This window comes from Rattus rattus, chromosome 5 (assembly GCF_011064425.1).
Source record: "Rattus rattus isolate New Zealand chromosome 5, Rrattus_CSIRO_v1, whole genome shotgun sequence".
In the NCBI taxonomy this organism is placed as follows: Eukaryota; Metazoa; Chordata; class Mammalia; order Rodentia; family Muridae; genus Rattus; species Rattus rattus.
In genome coordinates this window covers 111,152,448-111,174,531 of record NC_046158.1, presented here as the reverse complement: position 1 = coordinate 111,174,531, position 22,084 = coordinate 111,152,448, and the positions used below count along the sequence as shown (strand labels likewise).

At 45.9% G+C, this 22,084-nt stretch overlaps 1 protein-coding gene and 1 pseudogene across 1 annotated transcript; both read left to right on the top strand.

The window, feature by feature from the left end:
- Nucleotides 1–336: 336 nt before the first annotated feature.
- Nucleotides 337–1,143, top strand: LOC116900643 (annotated as a pseudogene).
- A 3,814-nt stretch (nt 1,144–4,957) lies between these two features.
- LOC116900642 (proteasome subunit beta type-3-like) lies at nt 4,958–5,666 on the top strand. Its single transcript, XM_032902352.1, has one exon. The coding sequence runs from the start codon at nt 4,958–4,960 to the stop codon at nt 5,573–5,575; it is 618 nt and encodes a 205-aa protein (XP_032758243.1). The 3' UTR covers nt 5,576–5,666.
- The last annotated feature ends 16,418 nt before the right edge of the window (nt 5,667–22,084 follow it).

Sequence of the window (22,084 nt, the reverse complement as noted above, 5' to 3'; positions counted from 1 at the left end):
GGGCTAGCATCTGTTGTCTCTTAAGCATTTGTAGGGCATCCATTGAAGTCTTTTAGAGTCTCCATTGAAAAATCAGGAACTTCTCAGTGAGCCTGCTTTTATGTGTTACTTGGTCTTTTTCCCTTGTAAATTTAAATATTCTTTCTTTGTTCTATATACATTTAGTGTTTTGTTTTTTGCTTTTTGTTCGTTTGGGGGGTTTTGTTGCTGTTGGGTTTTTGTTTTGTTTTTGTTTTCCAGAATATTACAGTCCTAGGATGTTTATTACAAGGTAAACCCTGGGTTAAGTTCTCACAAGAGTTGTACCTCCACCCTTTTGGCTCTCCGAGTGGCACCATGGTGGTCGGGAAGAACAAGTGCCTGACAAAAGGTAGCAAGAAGGGAGCTAAGAAGAAAGTGGTTGATCCATTTTCTACAGAAGACTGGAATGATGTGAAAGCTCCAGCAATGTTCAGTATTAGGAACATCGGGGAAACACCAGTCACAAGGACTCAAGAAACCACAATTGCATCTGATGGCCTCGAGGGTCGTGTGTGAGCCTTGCCGCTTGAAGTGAACCTTGCCGATCTACAGAATGAGGAAGTTGCATTTAGAAGATTCAAGCTAATTACTAAGGACGCTCAGGGCAAAAATTGTCTGACTAACTTCCATGGCATGGATCTTACCCGGGACAAAATGTGCTCCACGGTCAAAAAGTGGCAGGCCACCATGATTGAAGCTCATGCTGATGTCAAGACGACCGATGGGTATTTGCTCCAACTTTTCTGTGTTGGTTTCACTAAAAAACACAACAACCAGATTAAAAAGACATCCTATGCACAGCACCAGCAGGTCCGCCAGATCCGGGAGAAGATGATGGAAATCATGACCCGAGAAGTGCAGACAAACGACTTGAAGGAAGCAGCTAATAAACTCATTCCAGACAGCATTGAGAAAGACATAGAGAAGGCTTGCCAGTCCATCTATCCTTCCCATGACATCTTTGTTAGGAAAGTCAAAATGGTGAGGAAACCCAAGTTTGAGTTGGGAAAACTATGGAGCTCTATGGTGAAGGTGTAGTTCTGGCAAAACAACTGGTGACAAGACAGGAGCGAAAGTTGAACACGCTGATGGCATGAACCACCGGTGCAAGAATCAATTTAAAATCCAGACTTTCAATAGTGATAAATAAAAAGTCCTATTTGTGATAGAAAATAAAATAAAACAAAACAAAACAAGGCAAGCCCTGGTCCTTGAGATCACCTAGTTGGTAGGATTTCTGGTGTCAAGCATAGGCACCAGTATCTCTGAAATTATCTACTTGCATTGTTGGGGGCCAGCTACCAGCAGAGTCCGATCATACTAGATGAGGCTATCTCTTATCTCCTTCCTTCTAGCCTCACCCACGAGTACATGGTAAGAAGCCACCAGGCCTTTGGAGATGGACTGTTAGAAAGCATAAAGTTGGACCACGTGATCACAGCCCTTCACAGGGACCCGGACATCACGCCAGGAAGTCATGCCTTGTCCAGAAGCAGAACAGGGTCAAGTAACTTGAACTGCAGTACGAGTGGCTTGATTGTCTTCAGAGAATGTTTACCTTAATGAGGCCCTTTCCCCTCTCACAGTTTATCATGCTGTGGCTGGCTAAGGAACTGAGGACCTGCACAGACTGCAGCAGACCCTTGGGCAACCTGGTTGTGAATCCCAGCTCCTCAGAAAGTGGCACTGCCACAGGAGCAAGCCAGTGTTTTTATTGTTGTGTGTTGTGGGGAATTTATTCTCTCACCCAGTCTATTGTGGTGGTCTGTATACTTCTTGTGCCTTGATAGGTATCTCCTTCTTTGGGTTAGGGAGGTTTTCTTCTATGACTTTGTGCAAGACCTTTTCTGTGCCTTTGACCCAGGTTTCTTCTTCCTCTATTCCTGTTATTTATAGATATGATCTTTTTAGTGTCCCAGATTTCCTGAATGCTTTGTGCCTGGATTTTTCTTTTCTTTCTTTTAATTCATCTTCTTCTTTGGCTGAGGTGTCTGTCTCTTCTGCCTTGTCTTCAATGCCTCAGATTCTCTCTTCCCTGCTTTGTACACTGTTGGTGGGGCTTGCCACTGAAGTCTTTGTTTGAGTTCCTAAATTTTTCATTTCCAATTTTCCCTCAGTTTGGGTTTTCTTTAGTAATTATATTTCTGTTTTCATGTCGTGTACTGTTCTTGTCATATCTCTCTGCTGTTTGTGTCTTCATACATTTCACTAATGGATTTATTCACACCTTCTTTGAAGACCTGTACACATACATCATAGCTATTTTAAAGTTTGTGTCTTATGTTTTAGCTATAATTGTGTCTTTGGGCCTACTGCAGTAGGGTTGCTGGGCTCTAGTGGAGACATATTGCCCTGGTTTCTATTGTATTTTTATGATGGCACCTTGGAATCTGGCTTTGGGTGACTGTAATTCTGGGTGCTGGTATTTGGTGCTGTCTTTATTGAGTGGGTGTTTCATTCTTCGGTTTTTTGTTGCCTTCCCTGGTTCTTAGGGGAGTGTGGTGGCTGTGAGTTTCCTGGTAGGGAATGCTTCCAAGATCCTGCCAGGTGTGGTCTTAGATAGACTCTTTCTAGGTGTTGGGAGCTAACAATAAGAAATGGAGAATGGGGCTGGAGCGATGGCTCAGTGGTTAAGAGCACTGACTGCTCTTCCAAAGGTCCTGAGTTCAAATCCCAGCAACCACATGGTGGCTCACAGCCATCTGTGATCAGATGACCTATTCTGGTGTGTCTGAAGACAGCTACAGTGTATAATAAATAAATAAATATTTAAAAAAAAAAAAAAAATGGAGAATGATTAGAATGGGGGAAGGGGACTGAGAGAGTCCCCAGGCGAGAGGAAAATTGAGTGTGCTGCCAGGATCTGAGTTGAAGCCTGGGAATGGGGACAGAGGAAGGAGAGGCCACAGTGTGCTGCAGGGCAGTGGGTAAGACTCGGGGAGAGGAGGGTGAGGGAAGATTGCCTACCTACATGATTCCAGGGTCAGTGTCATCCTGCAGGTTTCCAGGAAGTGTCTCCTGGAGTTGGCAGCTAAGACAGAGGGAGAGGGTGGAGAAGAAGTCTGTAGGAGATTTAGCAAACCGCCATGAATGGGAGAAAGAGAGACAAAGGAGGCAGCTTCAGGTAGTCTGCTGCAGAAGTAGGAATAAGACTGGGTGATCGGAATTAGAGGAAGAGAGGAAGATCACCTACCTGGTTCCCTGGTTGGCACGTATGAGTTGGTGGCTGAGAAAAAAAGGGATGGGGTGGGCAAGGAAGGTTGTAGGAGATCTGCATGGTCCCCTGGAATGGGGCGGAGAGTCCTTAATGACCCTGCCCTGAGCAGACCTTCGTATATCCGCCCTGAATTTCGCCCCTGGGAATGTCCTGACTGACTTACCATTTCCTCCTTTCTTAGAAGCGTACCTGTTTTCTTTGGCTGGAGTCCCTGGCTTTCCTCTCACTGTTCCAGTCATCTGGATTCCGTCTTCCAGCTCATCTACGCAGCAGTTCCTCAGGGTTTGGGGCTTAGTGGTCTCTCCAGCTGTACACACACAGTCTCCTACGTGTGGCTTAGTTTGACATCCGTACGCTAATCACCCAAGGATCTGTAGTCTAAATAAGGCATCCATACCTTTCATACATACCCCAACTAGATGCCCAATGAACTTAGAATTCAAATAGAACATGAGAAAAAGAAACTCATTTCTCCATCCATTTGTAAAATACGGTCTGAGTTTTTCTTTAATGGTTTTTTTTTTTTTCCCCTTCAATTTCCTGACCCAGTGAAGGCACCAGTGTCAATCATATTGCTTAAGCCATGCCTATTTCGTGACCAAACCAAGTCAACTGTACCTCCCTGATAGCCCTCCTGTCTACCTACACGGTCCAGGCTGCAGTAATGTCCTGGGCATCTCCAATACTCCTACACAGCCCCCACGCCTCCACTTGGGTCCTCCTGCAACCCATTTTTTACCCAATACTGCATATCAACGATACCCTTGAGCATATGGGAAGAGGGGTTTTCATAATATAAAAATCAATTCCTGGCTGGGAGATGCTCTTGCCATATAAGGACAACCCTGGGGTTTGGATCCTCAGCACCTATGTACGTGACACATAAGCCTGGGGGCCTGGCTGAAATCCCAACACTCAGGAGCGCAGACGTAGGATTCCCCTTAGCTGGATTAGCCGAGTTGGCAAGCTCTGTGTTCAACCGCAAGGCCCTAACTCATATTAGGTGGGAAGAGACCAACATCAAACTCTGGCCTTCACTCCATCACAGACGGACTCTAATCTTCCAGAATTGAAAGCCCAATTATGCTTTTCTTTCTCAGTTGCTTTGGTTATGGTGTTTTACCTTGTTTGTTTGTTTGTTGTTGTTTTCTTTTGTTTTTCTTTTCAAGACAGAGTTTCTCTGTGCAGCCCCAGCTGTCCTAGAACTCACTCTGTACACTAGACTGGCCTCAGACTCACAGAGATCGCCTGCCTCCGCCTCCCAAGTGCTGGGATTAAAGGCATGTGCCACCAGGCCCAGCTTTTTGATAGTGTTTTTGGAGGGTGTTTTATGGTAGCAATAGAGAAAGACCTAATACAGAATTTGGTACCAGGAAGTAGTGTGTTGCCGTGACGGACCCAGCTGTGTGGTTTTGGTGGGTTGGTTTTGTTTTGTTTTGCTTGTTTTTGATGAATATGGAAAACCTTGGGACCTTGGAGTTGAACACTGTAAGCAGAGCTTAATGAGCCGTCGTAGTAGGAGCTTGGCAGGCAGCAGTGCCTAGAGCCATGCGGGCGGTGGAGACCCTGCTCAAGAGGCTTCAGAAGAGAATATTAGCAACCGAGCTCTACTCTTGTCTTAAGAAATCATCTGAGGCTAAACTGAAAGTAAAATGGGAGAAAGCCAGAGCCGGTTTGAAGGCAACGCAGTGGAGAGCGGGCCCCTACTACCACGCAATCATGTCTATTATGTGCTATAATGGAAGGGCCATCACGGCCATGAAGGGAAAGAACTGTGTGGCCATCGCTGCAGACAGGCGTTTCGGAATCCAGGCCCAAATGGTGACCACGGACTTCCAGAAGATCTTTCCCATGGGTGACAGGCTCTACATAGGCCTGGCTGGCCTGGCCACTGATGCCCAGACAGTTGTCCAGCGTCTCAAGTTCCGACTGAACCTGTACAAGCTGAAGAAAGGATGGCAGATCAAGCCTTACACCCTCATGAGCATGGTGGCCAACCTCTTGTATGAGAAACAGTTTGGTCCCTACTACACAGAACCTGTCATTGCTGGCTTGGACCCGAAGACCTTTAAGCCCTTCATTTGCTCTCTGGACCTCATTGGCTGTTCCATGGTGACTGATGACTTCGTAGTCAGTGGCACCTGCTCTGAACAAATGTATGGGATGTGCGAGTCTCTCTGGGAGCCCAACATGGATCCAGAGCACCTGTCTGAAACCATTTCTCAGGCCATGCTGAATGCTGTGGACCGGGATGCCATGTCCGGTATGGGCATCATTGTCCACATCATAGAAAAAGACAAGATCACCACCAGGACACTGAAGGCCCAGATGGACTAACCTGTGCTCTAGATGAACTAACCTGTGCTATGGCCCCATCTCCCTTTTGTTGTTTTTCTTTTTAATAAAATCTCCTTTCTTTCAAAAAAAAAAAAAAGAAAGAAAGAAAGAAAGTAAAATGAACTTTGTATGTGTGTGAAAGAGACATCTAGGGTTGGGGATTTAGCTCAGTGGTAGAGCGCTTGTCTCAGCAAGCGCAAGGCCCTGGGTTTGGTCCCCACCCCCAAAAAAAAAAAAAAAAAAAAGAAATTCCACAAAGTTTTGGGCTGAGATATGGCTCAGTGGTTAAGAGCACCGACTGCTCTTCCAGAGGTCCTGAGTTCAAATCCCAGCAACCACATGGTGGCTCACAACCATCTGTAACGATATCTGATGCCCTCTTCTGGTGTGTCTGAAGGCAGCTACAGTGTACTCATATATAATAAAAAAAAAAAAAAAAAAAAAGAGACATCTAGACCCCTCATATTGACTTGGTCCTGTAGGTCTACAGTGAAAAATGCAAGTGGACCAAAAATAAACAAAATGAACCAGGTGGGTAGGGGCACACGTGGGTAGGGGCACACCTTTACTCCCAGCACTCTAGAGACAGAGGCAGGCGGATCTCTGAGTTCAAGACCAGCCTGGTCTACAGTATGAGTTTCAGGACAGCCAGGGCTACACAGAGAAACCCTGTCTCAAACAAACAGAAAGAAAGAAAGAAAGAAAGAAAGAAAGAAAGAAAGAAAGAAAGAAAGAAAGAAAGAAAGAAAGAAAGGAAGAGTAAATGCACAATTTGGAGAAGGAAGGGACACTGTTATACTAAAGCCAAGCTTTGTGCTGGAAGAGAGACTTCAACTAATATTCTTACATTAGTGCCATCAAGGAGGGTCCCAATCTGTGCTGTAATACAGGGAGGAGTGTTCTTAGGGCAAGACTCTACCCAGCTAAGCTTCCAACTTGTGAGTGGAAAAGGACTTTTCTGCTCCTACACAGGAGCAAGAAACAAAGTGGCTACAAATGTGGTCCAAGGGGGCGGGGACCATCCTAAGTGGGAGCCGAGTTTAGCAATGTCATCCACTTGGTTCTGCTTTAGAGTCAGGAAGGATAAATGAGGAAAGAGGTTATGCATCTTTGTGAGTCGCTGGGGCATTTGGAACCCCAAGATGTTGGGAAATGTCAGAACTGGGAAACGTCTACCACAAGAGTTACAGACAGGGGTGAGGAACAAACCAGAGAGACAGAGACAGAGACAGAGACAGAGACAGAGACAGAGAGCCAGAGCCAGAGACACACAGAGCCAGAGAGAGAGAGAGAGAGAGAGAGAGAGAGAGAGAGAGAGAGAGAGATGATGATGATGATGATGCAGACAGCTGGAAGGACAGAACCATCTAAACCTTTGACATTATTTGACATCAGACATGGACTTGGAGGACTGCAGGACGTGGAGTTTGCCCTGCTGGGCTTCTGTCTTATTTCAGTCCAATAATTCCTCCCTGTGTTCTATTCTTCCCTTTTGGAACAGTAACATATATTCTGTGCCATGGTGAGTTGGAAATGGGTAAGTTGTTCTTTTATCTTACAGGAGCCTATAGTTAAGAGGTTGCCTTGAGTCTCAGAATATACTTTGAACTTTTAAACAGTGTTGGGAATGTGAAAGACTGGGGACTTTTGAGGTTGGACTAAATGCATTTTGCATTATGGATTGGAGGGGCCCCCGTAGGTTCATATGTCTGAAGACCTGGTCCCCAGTTTGTTTGTGATGGATTGGGAGGAGTAGGGGCACTCTGAGGTTTCAAAAGACTTCTGCCGTGCCATGCCCCTCACTCTGCCTCTTGCTGGTAGTTCAGGGTGTGAGGTCTTAGCTGCTTCTGCTGCATGCTTTAGCTCTGTGGCCGGGAATGCTTTCTTTTGTAAGTTACCTTGGTCGCGGCGTTTTGTCACAGTAACAGAAAAGAAAATAACTAATACAAGGTACAAAAGAAAAATCAGGACATCTCAGGATGTTTTTGGTAAATGTATGAGGTTTTTTTTGATTGAGATGATGTTTTAAATTGAGTTTATTTATTTAATGTATGAGTTTATATTGGGCACATCCACTGCTATTCCCTCTGCACATGTTGTTGGCATTTCATCTAGGCTCCGCCCCCTGGTTACCTGGCAACAACCAGGTGTGCCTGACCCCTTCTCACTCTCTTCTCCTCGTCTCTTGCTCTTTTACCCTCTTCTCCCTCTGTGCCTTCTCCCCTCCCCCTCTCTCCTCCACCTCTCCATGTGCTCATGGCCAGCCCTCTCTCTCTCTCTCTCTCTCTCTCTCTCTCTCTCTCTCTCTCTCTCTCTCTCTCTCTCCTTCCATTTCTCTGTCTCCTCCTCAACTCCCTCCCCACCCTACTATACTATACTATACTACACTACACTACACTATGTGGTTGGTACCTCAGGGGGAAGGGATACCTCAGAGGCCTCCCCCACTCCATATCATGCCTCCACCACACCTACCCCTGGCTTCTTTTTCTCTTTATAAAACACAACACATGTGGCCCGCACACTCCCGGTTAGAAGCACACATCATAATGTCTAGAGAGAGGAAGGACATCTGAAGGGAGGACGTATCTAGTAAGCTGTGGGGAAGTTGTCATCTCAGCTGTGTTGCACTAATTTGAGGCACCCACGTTCATTGAGTAAACCTCACCCACATTCCTGTAAACGACTGCCTCCCTTTGCTCCTAAAGCACCTCACCCAGGCTTCTGCAAGTGAACCCAACAAACTCATCGTGTGACATTGATGTGGTCTGAGGTCAGGAAAAAAGGAACACAGCCACTCCCCGTGAAGTGTGTGTCCCTGTGAGATGTGGGCCAGATGTGGCGTCCTGACTTTTGAGGCCAAGAGGAAAATGAGCCAGGTTTGGCTGTTGGCCACAGGGCATATGACACACCAGCCTGGGTGACTGACTGCAGGAACCTCTCCTGGCTGACTCTCCAGGCAGCCTGAGTGGGGTGTAATCAGCCTAGACAGCTGACAGCCTGGCAGCCCGAGCCTTGCAACCAGGGTTATTTCAGTTTTGCAAAGCTGAGCCAAGGGACTGTTTAACTTTTACAGCAGGGTATTGTGTGGTAATTCATACCTGTTGCTACCAACAGCGGGTTCCAGGCATCGGAGAACAGCAAAAGACTGAAGTCCGGTAGGTGCCTAATTTATGAAAGGGCTCTCTACCAAGTAAGTCACACCAGTGTCCCATCAGGAGACCAGGAAACCCGCCCTGTGTACCCGTGTCCGTCAGTCATTGGCTGGGACCCAAACAGTCAAGTGGGCATTTCTGGGCATGGGGAGAAAGGATGGCGGGAAGCAAAACTGCCAGCGCTCGCTCATCCACTGCAGCTAGGGACCGGGGCGAGACACCTGCTGCAGGGGACACAGGATGGCACCAGTTCATCCTCTTGGTGCCCTCTGAGCAGCGCTGGGTTCAAGCGGTGGTTCTGTGTCAGAATCCGTAGGGGCCCCTTCCAACACACCCACTCCTACAGCTGTAAGCCAGGAATGAGGCTTTCTCGCCAGTCTCTAGGCAGATGCGGGTACTGCCGGTCTGCAGCCATACCGGCAGCTGCTGGTCACTGCAGGTTGAGTTTGGGGCATAGACAGGATTTTCTGACAAAATCAGCTGCTTAGGTCCTGTTGCACGCACGTCAGGAACAGGTGTAGGGAGAAGCCGGGAGAAGAAGGAAGGCAGAGCCGAGAGTTTGGGTGGTGTCCCGGGCTACACGTTACCAAATGGAGAAAGGGCAGTGGACCAGCCTGCACCGCTTCGGAAGCAAGAATTTCTTAGACACCCAGAGCCAGCTTGCCGGGAGCTGTGTTTTTGCTCACACCCCACAAGGGCCTCTAGGGAACGGTGCAAACTTTCAGCACCATTTGTCAACAGAGCAGGGTGGAAAGGTTATCTTTGAGAGAGCCACAGCCCGAGCAGCCTAGAGGATACATTTGTGGGCCCAACTCCTTTAAAATAAACTCTGGTTTAAGCCCAGCATCCCAAATGAGCAGTTTTCCAAGAAGACATTCCTAGGCTAGGAAAAGCCTCAGCCTCTCAGAGCAGGCAGGGAGGGGGGCAAAGTTACCAATGAGAGTGTTCCCCGTGAGAAGAAGTAAACAGACAGTGAACTGGCTTCTGTAAGAAGAGAAGCCCCTGGTTTCTGTAATTGAATGTGGTTATGGATTCAGGAATGGCTTGCTCGGGGCTCAAGCAATGTTTGTTTCTTTCCGGCCTTCTTCTGGGTTGACTCCCTTCCCGTGTTTAAAGGGCTGTAGCAACTTCAGACCTGACCTCCTCACAGCAAGTCCTGCAGAGAGGCCCCTTCATAGTTACTCAAGTCTCAGGAGCAGTTTTGCATAAGTCTGCTTGGTTGATTAGCTCAGGCCTAAGAACAGGGTGGATGGAGATAGAAACTCTGAGTCAGCGAACACCCCCTCAGACAGAGCTATGCCCCTGTCTGACTGCCAAGCTATTCGGTGGCCTGTTGTCTGGCTTTCGGGCTGCCTAGCTCTCTAATTATCTAGTTGTCTGTGTACCTGGCAACCTCATCAGAGAGGACCCACCTCGGGGTGGGACTCCAATTCTGAGGTGCATTTACTTCTATCAGTCCTTGAAGCTAAAGGAGGAAAAGATTGAATTTCTCAGTCTTTGATCTCAATTAACTAATTTTAAAAGTCTGGTAGATACAGTTGAGGAAACAGAGAACGATTCCTATTTCTCCTGTGGGTGGTCTCTAAGGAACCAGGGAGTAGGTCCTGTCCTAAGTTTCTTGTAGGCTTAGATTTTTTTTCAAAACCTATTTTATTTAGGGTTCTTAAACACTTCAACCTCCCTTCTAACCCACTGACCAGAGGTAGGGGGGAAAGAAGGTTAATAGGAAGAATGTTGTAGATCTGTTTAGAAGTAGTTCCTTGGGGCAATTCTGCTCTTTGTTGTCAGGATAGCAGCAGTCCAGTTTAATAGCATACACCAAACACAAATCAGTGCCCACTGCGTGATCCAGTAGAAACAGCAAGGCTCTGCTAAATCAGCACGAGTCAGCGGAAGTGACCAGAATCAGTTGGAATACCACAAGAAGTTCTTTGGTGAGTTTCTCTCTACAAAGTGAAGACCAGTGAAGACCAGCGAAGACCAGTAAAGACCAGTGAAGAGTTACGTGGTGTAACAATGCAAGAGCACTCTCTCACTATTCGTGGGATTCCATTTATGTCCTTACTAACTACCATGTGCCCTCTAACATGCCTGTTTGCAGCAAAACATTGCATGCCTTCTCACAAGACAGCTTCCAGAAAAACATCAAATGACACAACTGAGTTTGTTGAAGAAACCAGAAAGTTCTGCTTCCATTTTCCGGCTATCCCTGGGGACTGAGACTCTGAGAGATATGGTGCTACAGCAGAAAACAGAGAACCTGGGCTCAGTCATGGGCTGTCTTAGTCAGGGTTCTATTGCTGTGAGGAGACACAACAACCGTGCAAATCTTGTACAAGGAAGCCTTTCACTGGGGCTGGCTTACAGTTTCAGAGGTTTAGTCCATTTTCATCATAATAGGAAGCATGTTGGCGTGCAGACAGACACTGGGACAGTAAATGAGGGTCATATCCTTATCCACAGGCAGAGAAAGAGGACTGGACCTAGCATGGGCTTTTGAAACCAAGAAGTACAATCCCAGTGACACACTTACTCCAACAAGGCCATACCTTCTAATCCTTCTAATCCTTTTGAATAGCACCACTCCCTGGTGACTAAGCATTCAAATATATGAGCCTAGGGGGGGCCATTTTTATTTAAACCACCACAGATCCCAGAAGGAGACATGCAATTCAAAAAGCTTAATAAAAGCTTCTAACATGAGATCCCCCTGAACTTTTGTCTCACTCCTAAGTAGCCTGCCATGCTGCCTGCTACTGCATGTGGCCTCAGAGTTAAGCATAGTCCCTTACATACAAAAGCATGACTATCATAAAACATTAGCAAAGAAAGCTGTTGAAGACCTGCTGCATGCCTGTAAAGTTCTGAGCAAAATGGCCATTCAAGCCAGGTAGCACGGCCCCTACCTAAAGATGCTGAAGCAGAGGAAAGCAAGAATGAGGCTGGACTAGGCTATATAGAAAGACTTCAATACTTTGATAGCTGGACTGTGGTGGTCAGCCTCAGGAGGAGGAAGTAGACAAATAAGGGAATGGACTTGGGGGCCAGCTTTAGGAATGCAATCTAATGGTTTTTAGGCAGGCAAAGGAAATACGAGAGAAGGATAGGGTCTGTTGTGTTTGCCACGCTTCGGCTAGCGTCCCTTCAGGGACAACAGCACACACACATGCCGCCATTTATCAGGGTCCTGCCTAGGAGCTGTTACCTAGAGCTGAGAGGGTGACAGCCGTTATGGAGGTCCCTACCCTGTGTATCCTTTCTGTAGGATGAGCAGAGGGACACACCCCAGAGTAACCTCAGTAACCTCAGGCCCCTAAGTCAGAGGAAGAGAAAACAGAACAGAGGCCTAACTGGGAATTCCAAGTGAAAATACAAAACTTAATGAGTGCTTCACCAACCATCAGTATCGTCAGTCGGCAGTTTTTCCCTCTGTAGAAAAGATTCTGAGTTCATTTTAATGCCTGTGGAAACGTACGCACGCTAAGCCTTTCTGATAGGGGTGAGGGCCAGCAAGGTGGTTCAGTGAGTAAAGCATATGCCATGTAAGTTTGACATCCTGAGTCTTATCCCCAAACTGACCACACAAAATTGCCCTCAGACACACACACACACACACACACACACACACACACACACACACACACACACACACACACACCATGGCACACAAGTGCCCTCCAAAATATCATACATATTTTTTTAAGGCTGAGGTTCAAATTACAGTTATTATCAGTGACCCCACTAAATAAAACCAAAATACCCGTCCTACTTAGGGCTTCTATTGCTATGATGAAACACCATGACCAAAGCAACTTGAGGAGGTAAGGGTTTCACTTCCAAATCACTGTTCATCATCTAAGGAAGCCATGGGCCAGAAGTCAACTAGGGCAGGTCTAGGGGAGGTCGGCCCCCTTGGAGTTGGCACAGGACATACCTGGACACCAAGAACTTAGCACAGGAGAGATTTATTATCCTGGAGAGGTGAGTGGGAGTGGAGGGTAGGTGGGAAGGCTGCAAAGGCAGCAGCGACAGCAAGAACAGTAAGCAAGAGACCAAGTGTTTCTGAGTGAGTGGGTGGTAGTTGTTTGACTTGGCTTGGTTTGGTTTTTGGATTTTAATTTTTCAAGACAGGGTTTCTCTGTGTAGCCCTGGTTGTCCTGGATTTCACTCTACAGATCAGGTTGGCCTTGAACTCAGAGATTCACCTTCCTCTGATTCTTGAGTGCTGGGATTGAGGGTGTGTACCACCGATCCCCTTTTGTTTTTTGTTTTGTTTTGTTTTTGGCAGGAGTGGGTTTTTAAGGGGAAAAAAAGGTAATCTATGCTACAGTGAGTTGGTAAATCCTGATTGGACATATCAGCCAAATAATAAATTTTGATTGCCAGATCTTAGTGTTTTATATCCGATGAATGAGTCTATGCCCAGATAAGAGAAGGGACCAAAATTGGGGCTAGCTATAGGAACGTAATCTAATGGGTTAGCAAAGGAGAGAGGGTAAAAGGTAAAACCTGTCTGCAGGCCCCATATATGCCATGCTTGGGCCTGCTAGAGCCCTTCAACAGGGACCGGGAGACAGGAGCTGATGCAGTGGCCATGAAGAGGTGCTGCTTACTGGCTTGCTCAGTGTGATGGTTTGAAAGAAAACAGTCCCCCAACCCCCCACCATAGGCTCCAAAGGCATGGTACTATTAGGGGTGTGGCCTTGCTGGAGTAGGAGTGGCTTTGTTGGAGGAAGTGTGTCATTAGGGGTTGGGCTTTGAGGTTTCAGATGCTCAAGCCACACCCAGTGTAGCAGTCTCTTCCTGCTGCCTGTGGATCCAGATGCAGAACTCTCAGCTCCTCCAGCACGCACGCTACATATCTGCATGCACACTGCCACGCTTCCCACCATGACAATAATGGATCGAGCCTCTGAAGCTGTAAGCCAGCCCCAATTAAATGTTTTCCTTTATAAGAGTTCCTGTGGTCATGGTGACTCCACAGCAATGGAAGCCCTAAGACACTCAGGCTGCTTGCTTGTAGAACCGAGGACCACCAGCCCAGGGATAGCGCCACCCACAGTGGACTGGGCCCTTCCCCATCAATCACTAATTAAGAAAATGTCCTACAGCTGGATCTTATGGAAACATTTTCTGAGTTGAGGATGCCTCCTTTTAGATGACTCTAGATTGTGTCAAGTTGACATAAAACTAGCCAGGACTGTACCCAAGCCAGACATAGTGCACAGTTGTAATTGCAGCCCTGGAGAGGCAAATCCCAGAAGATGATGAGTTTAAAGCCATCCTGGGCTACATAATGAGCTATGATGAAAACTCGTCTCCAGGAAACAAAACCAAACAGCAAAAAGCAGCACCCCTTAGAATCTTATGGAACTTCTAAATCAGAGGGAAACAGGTATATCTCACCTTAACCGTCCAAACCACTGACTGCTAAGTTCCCAGCTGTAGTGGCCCCTGTGGTCTTTAAAACATCCCAGAGAGGGTGTAGGTCTTTAATCCAGTGGGTGATAAATTAAGTCTTTTGTGGTTTAACAGCCAGATTCACCAATGGGACCCTACAGACCTTCTTACTCTCCTTGCAACATAGTTAATGTGGGTAATAGGCAGCAGAACAAGGCCTTCGTGGATTGAAACTGTCTTAGAGGATTTATTTAAGAAGGGGGCGACACTACTCCTGCATCGATGATCTCTTAGACCACCCAAAAAGAGTGAACAGTGCCTCTCAGTAGACTGAACCAACTGAGTTGTGGTCTTGCTCATAAAGGCCCCCCAAATCCAATACCATTGAAATTATAGTCTGTGAAGCCTGGGACATGTTTTGCTGTTTTATACAGGGCTGGTGCACCTGCTCTGCCCGGTCTCAACTGCTGCTTAGTCAGCCTTCCAGCTCCTGTGGAGAGCTGCAATCTACAACTACCGCCTTCCTCACAGTTTGTCAGCACCTCTGCAAGCAAGAGCCTGGCCACACCCAAGTTTCTCTACGTCATCTGTGATGTTAGGTTAGTTCACTAGGGTGACCATAACAAAGTACCACAAATGGGTGACATCTTAATTTGCTTTCCAATGCTGTGGTAAATACCACAGCCAAAAGCAGCCTGAGAAGGAGAGTTACAAGTCACAGCCCATCACTGAGGGAAGTCAAGGCAGGAACCTGGAGGCAGGAGTTGATGCAGAGGCCATAGAGGGGTGCTGTTTACTGGCCTGTCCTCCCTTCTTTCTTATCCAGGACTACCTGTTCAGGGGTGGCATTAACTACAGTAGGCTAGGCCCTGCTGCATTGATCATGACTTAAGAAAAGGCCCTGCAGACTTGCCTACAGGCCGATCTGATAGAGGCAGTTCCTCAACTGACATCTCCTCTCAGAAAGCCTGTCATCCCCTTCTTAAATAAACCTTCCATGATGGTTTCGGTCCTGAAGGCCTTGCTCTGCGGCCTATTAGCCACATTAACTACGTGACAAGGAGAGCATCAGCTGTGTCAGTTTGACGACAGGCCAGTCAGCACAGGCAGCCGAAGTTTGCTTTCTTGAAATTCTGAAGTCAAAGGTAATTGCCATAGAGTTGGCATGTCTGGAGCTGTGTTTTGGTTTTGGATGACCACTTTCCTCCCTCCTGTGACATCACATGGTCCCGCTGCATGTCCACATCCAGATTTCTTACACGGACACCAACCATACTGTCTCGGGGAGGGCTTACTTCTAAAACCCTGTCTCCCAAACACTTCATATTCTGAGTAATTGGGGTTAGGATTTTGGGGTATAGAGCCAGCCCCTAAGAGGAAAAGCCACCAGGATTTATTTCTTCGGGTCTACGAGAGAAGCAACTGAACTAAGTTGGGAGGGCTTAGATCAGTGGTACAAAATACTTTCTATTATTAAAGATGCAGAAGCGGGGTTGGGGGGCGGGAAGATGCAGAAGCAACATGAAGGCAACTGTCACATTGATGTCCCAAAGCCCTGTCTCTTCTAGAAGGGTGCTTCTTTGAGTCCTTAACGTTTTTAGGACCCCAGAGTCCCTGCCCACTCTCACACGTATCTGTGTACTCAGCTCTCAAAGTCCAGGATCTTTTGGAAACCACAGGTACCTGATGAGGCCCTCCAAGTATAGTCTCCAGACTCAGAGAAAGGGGCCTTCTCAGGCCACTACAGACCTACAGTGTCAGGCTCAGGTGTAATCAACCCTACTGGTGGCTGAGACCTGTGGTTGAGGGGCTCAATTCTGATGGCTACCACTTGGAGCAGCAGAGGAAGGACCTAAGGCAGCCTGGACTGATTGACAGCTCCCACGGCTACAGAAGCCTCCCTCCATCTGCCCTAGTTAGCTTTAACTGTAAACTTGGCACAGCCTAGAGTCACCTGGGAAAGGAGTGTCAATTGAGAGATTGCCCAGATAAGATTGGCTTGTGGATATGATTGTGGGGGAGCACCCTGTTTATTAATAGATGGAAGAGAGTGCAGCCCACAGTGAGCCACACCACTGCCTGGGCAGGTACTCCTGAACTGTATGAGGAAGCTAGCTGAGCATGGGTCTGTGGATGGGCCATTAAGCACGCCCCTCTATGGTTTCTGTTTCAAGTTCCTGCTTCAGTCCTACCTTGACTTCCCTCAATGACAAACTGTAACCTGGAAGTCAAGTAAATTGTTCCCTGCGTTGCATTTGGTCAGTGATTCATCAGAGCAACGGAAAGAAAATCCCCACCCCACGTCACCCCCTGTCATCCCCACCCCACCCCACCCCAAACATTCCCAGGTACAGATCACTGCCTGAACATGTTTTTTCGTTTTTCTTGCTTATGCCCAGAGTGGAATTGTGGGATCCTATGTTAATGTTATCCATGGTGTAACTATGTAGGGAACTACTAGTTATTGTCCAAAATGGCTGCTCAGCAGTGTATGAGGGCTCCAATTTCTGTTCATCTTCAGCAATGCTTGTCACTTCCTAACTTTTCATTGTGAATATGATTACTCACCTGCTTTCATTTTCGTTTCCATGACCCCAAACGATGCTGAGTATCTTATCATGTGCTTGCTAGCCCACGGCCTCTCTCGAAAGCAATTGAGCTCACTCACTAAAATTAGTCCTTCTCTCTAGCCATTGGCATCTCTTACCAGCCACTGGTGAAATAAATGTCATTCAAACTTGGCCTACAGAAAATTAAATGTGGTAAAACTTCCATGTTAATCATGTCTTGAAAGATTCACTTGACTTTTAATTATGTGCATGTGTGTAGTCAGGGTTGGTATGTAAATTTGTAAGTGTAGGTGCCCACAGAGTCCAGTAGAAGCCATCAGATCCCTGAAGCTGGAGTTTGGACAACTGTAAGGCACCCAGCACATGTAAGCTAGGAACTAAATCCAGGTCCTCTGTAAGAGCAGTCCATGTTCTTAGCCACTAAGCCATCTCTCCAGCCCCTTAGGTATTATTTTGAAGCTGTTGTGAATATATTGCTTTCTTGATTTCATACTATGTTTGTTATTATTTATTTCCTATCACTGTTAAGACCTAGATAAAATATTAAGACCTAAATGGAATGTTAAGGCCTAGGTAATTGTTACCTGGCTAGCCTGACATTATAAGAAAACTTTCTCATATGTTTCTGCTGTTACTAGGAAACTTTCTAGTGCCATGATTGATTACATATTCTGTTATGTTCTGTGCCCTTGGAAACCAATCATGACAGAAGTTAATAGAACTGTTTTGTGTAGTTACCCACAATAAGCTTGGACCCAAACCAACCATCCAATAACCTGGACCTATAAGCTACCTCTGGGATAGACACTAACACAAGACTTCCATTTTGAGTAGTGGTCTAGTAAAGTTTAAGTTCCCAAGACCTCTCTGGGAACTGACATCCTACTTGGTATAAAGAGACATGTGTGTGGGTAAATGACATCCTGGTTGGCAAGTTAGGACATGAATTTTAAACAAGGCAAGTCTCTTGCCACAATTGAATACCCCCAACCAATGGGAGCAGGATAAGTGTACAACAAAGACATGTTCCTAAAGAAATCACCTATCCCTAAATCCTGATTGGTGAAGTAACTTGGTACTGATGTTTGTGGATTCAGGACTTAAAAACCATGTAAGATCTTAATTCCCGGTCATGGTTCAGTTCCCAAATCTGGGTCACAGTTCTAGTTGACCAGTCCTGGGGCATATGCTCAATAAACTACCCCTGTCTGACTCTGATCAGTGTCCCTGTGTTTTGTGAGGCAATTCCTGGACCCTAACAATCACTATACAGGTATATCAGTATATAGGAACTCTAGGGTATATAGGAGAACTAATTATGCATAGGCATGTGAGTATATTAGAAAAGCTAGTGTATAGATATGTGACTTTATATCCTGACACTTTATGGAAAATGTTTATTAATTTTAAGCATTTTCTGCTGGAGTCTTTAGACTTCTTAAGTATAGAATCCTACCACCTGCAGTTTGGAATAATTTGACTCCTTTCCCTTTGATCTCTCTCACTAGCCATGGGTTTCTCTCACTAGCCATTAGTCCATCCATATTTTTAGCTAAGACATCACTCTATTGAATAAGAGCAGAGAGAAAGGACTTCTGAGTAAGATGGTCGCTTAGGAGGTATGTATGAGAGTAGTTGGTCATAATAGAGTGGCAAGGGGAAGAGAATATTACATCACCAGACCAGTTGTTGGTCATCTCCTGTATCCACCTCCCCGCCATTAGACTCCTTGTGTCCCTATATGCTGCTGCCATTCGCAAAGAAATGGAGACGCTAGCTGCTGACCAGTCCCTTCCAGGAAATCTACAGAAGCCCTACCACTAGGAATCCTGTAGAAAGGATACAACCCTAGGACTTTCCTAGAAACCCCAGACGAGAACACCTGAAAACAATGCACTGACCCCAACAGTATTATGGCCACAGCTGGATCACCTGCCTGGCCCAGCTCAAGCAATGGCCCTTCACAGCCACCAGGTCAGCCAGCTCCAGTCAACTCAAAGGTTTTCACACAGGTTCCATTTTCCCAACCTCTTTTGAAGCTAAAACGATCAATACAATTCTGGACAGGGTGTAAAGGGAAGTGTGCTCATGGAGTCCCGGTTTGGGATAACAGAATCTTCTATTTCCCATGAATGCACTAGCCATGCTTGGTTTATGTCCTATTGGATGGTCTATTTATTTCTTGTTTTTGAGTAAGATTACACTTAATTTGGGGGGAAAGTTTCCAGAGCCTCATCGTCTGTAAACATCCTAAGCTATCTTGGAGTTTAGCTGGGACTCTTGGTCGATTATCTCGAAGGGAACCTTGAACAGGTACATCACTGGATACTTCTAAGGGAAGAACTGTACTAGTGAAAAACAATATAATCCAGAGAGGGACTGGAGAAGGAAGGAACCAAGCAGCTACACGAGATCCCACCTGCTGACCAATTGCTTCCGATATCCTGTGTGGCGCTCCACCTCCTGTACTAGTCTTCCTTCTTTCTATAACACTGTCATTTAGCAAGATGGCCCCAGCCTCCTACTGTCTTGCCTTGATGAGTTTCTCTTTGTCTTTTTCATTTCTCTATACTCTTGTTTCAAACAGAGTTTGGCCTGGCTTGCAGAGTCTCTGTTGTCTCAATCTCTTGAGACAGGAGACTGTTTTTTTTTTTTTTTTGTTTGTTTTTTCCTTTTTTTTTTTTTTTCTGGGGCTGGGGACTGAACCCAGGACCTTGCGCTTCCTAGGCAAGCGCTCTACCACTGAGCCAAATCCCCAACCCCCAGGAGACTGTTTGTGTTATCTAATTCCCCATCTTTGTCTCTCTCTCTCTCTCTCTCCATTTACCTTAAATACTAATATACATAAAATTCAAAAATAAGGGGTTGGGGATTTAGCTCAGTGGTAGAGCGCTTGCCTAGGAAGTGCAAGGCCCTGGGTTCGGTCTCCAGCTCCGAAAAAAAGAACCAAAAAAAAAAAAATTCAAAAATAAATAAAACTATCTACAGGACTGTTGATCTTTTGCCTGGTTCAGAAATAGCTCCTTGGGTTTTAAGTGGAGCACATTATTTTAGTAAGGGGAGGAAAATCCTTTCTAAATGTGTTTAAAAAGAAAATAAATACAGGGGGGAAAAAGTGGAAGGCCAACAAAATGGTTAATCCAATAAAGGCACTTATACATGGGTGTATACACACATACACACACACACACACACACACACACACACACACACACTGTAATAAAATGTTTAAAGGAACAGAAAGATATAGATAGTTATAGATATCAAATATATCTTTCATCAAAGTGAAATCAAAGCAAACAATTCTAGATTTAAAAAGACTTTCAAATAGTAATTTTGTTCTAAGGATTACTTCAAAATAAAACTAAGACCAAAGACAAAACCAAAAATCGTCACAAAAGGTTTGTGTATTAGTCAGGATTCTCTAGAGGAACAAAAGGAATAGATTGTGTTGTAAGCAATAGAGTCTTTCCAGATACAGTAGAGACACGAAGAGATGGATTTCAGGTAAAACATCCTGTAGTAACAGCAGCCACTAACTGTGGGCGAAGCCGGGATAGGAGAGCCAACACCCACTACAGAGCAATGGAAAGGGCTTACACAGACTAGAGGATGGGAGTCTCTGAGCTTCGTGGATTAGTGGTCCTTGGAGGTACTCAATGGGATGTAAAGCCATCACTTAGGAAGCTGATCCCATGGAGCAGCCCTGCCTAAGACCATTACAATTAGTTTTGCTGCTACTGTTACGATGTTGCTATTGTTATGAATCATAATGTAAATACTTTTGGAGATAGAGGTTTGCCAAAGGGATTGCGACCCACAGGTTGAGAACCATTGTACTAGATATCATATACAGAGTGACTGATCCCTCTCTACAGGGCATCACGTGTGATCAAACATTCCAACTGTTTTGATTGTGTTAAAGGAAGGAAGGCAGGCAGGCAGGTGGAAAGGCAGGCAGGAAAAGGATGGATGTATAGAACAGGGATTAAAGGAGAGTGGCATATGATAGAATTTAGTTCTGGATCTTTCCTTGCAGAATTGGAGAATCTTGGAGTCTTAGGTCAAGGTCCCCTCCTTCTTCAACCTATGATGATGTCAAGGGAGTTCATAATGATGTCCTATGAGTTCATGTGGCATTCTAGACTGGATGAATGAACTAGAAAGGGGTCTCTTGAGTGCAAGGATTCAGCACCATGTTTTGAAGTATTAAAGATTCTATCCATGTTTGGTGAAGAGATACGCTGAGATGGATTTCAGGAAATCAGGCCCTTTAATGATGCAAAGTGGAAGAAGCTGGAATGTGGTGGGGAACGTAGTAACACCCCTTATTCATCTTTTCTTAAAACTTAGAAGGGCTTGTTGTTTTGTATTATTTTACTCTACCACTGTGCTTCCCTGTTGGGAGTTTTAGACCATGAAGAAGGCAAAAACGTTAACTAGATATTGTCAAGGTCAGATAAGGCTCTGGACTTTAATGTCTTTGGGACTAGGTTCTTTTAGTCTTTCCTCGCTAGGTTGGGTCATCTGCTGACATGAGTCAAGGTCTTGCTGACCACATAGATTCCTTTGTAAGCATGAGGCACTTCCTCTAGGCCTCCTCTCTGCTCTTCGCAGACTACAACGTTTATAGTCCAATCTCTGGGTCTCCAGATCTCTCTGATCAAGACTATAGATGACTTCCCAGAACTACAGAACGCTTCGAGAGTTGTCCTGTCATTCTCTTAGGACCTAGCTGGTTAGAAGCAGAGGGCAGAATATTGGCTACGTTTGGTCGGTTAACACTCATAAAGTCATGAGATGGTATTAAAGCTTCAATTGTCTGTCATTCTAACAACTGAAGCAAGATCGAGCCCTCAGGGAAAGGAAGAAAAATCCCCGGAGAGGGGCTTTGAGTGGGAGCAACCCCCTTTTTGACAAAAAGCACCTGAGTTAGGTTGGCACTGATGTAGTAAGAGGTGAAAATGTGTGTAGAGAAGAAGCAGTGACATGAGCAGTGACATCAGGTTCATAGTCCAGGAAATAAGGAACACTCTGCAGCCAGACACAAAAGTGTGTACACAAGGGACGTTGTAGAAAGCAAGGAGTAGAGAATTTTATGATTTCAATCCAGGGCAGGGGAACTCATTCATGTCTTACCACAGGATGATGAAGGAAATCCTACTCTAACTAGGAACCCCTAAAGTTGTCACCTGGATCTCCTTTCCTCTTCCCTTGGATCCCTTGGTCCTCGGTTCTCAAAGCTGTTGATGGGGCAGGAGCCCATGAAACAGCCGGGAAGGATGAGACAGTGCGCAGTGCACCCACACAGCAGTTTCCAGAGCACATGGGGGGACGAGAATGGAGATCGTTACTCAGAACATGGAAAGAAAGGGGCACTTCCA

Excerpts from the sequence above, each read along its gene's own strand:
- LOC116900642 (XM_032902352.1), top strand. The coding sequence starts at position 4,958 with ATGTCTATTATGTGCTATAATGGAAGGGCCATCACGGCCATGAAGGGA.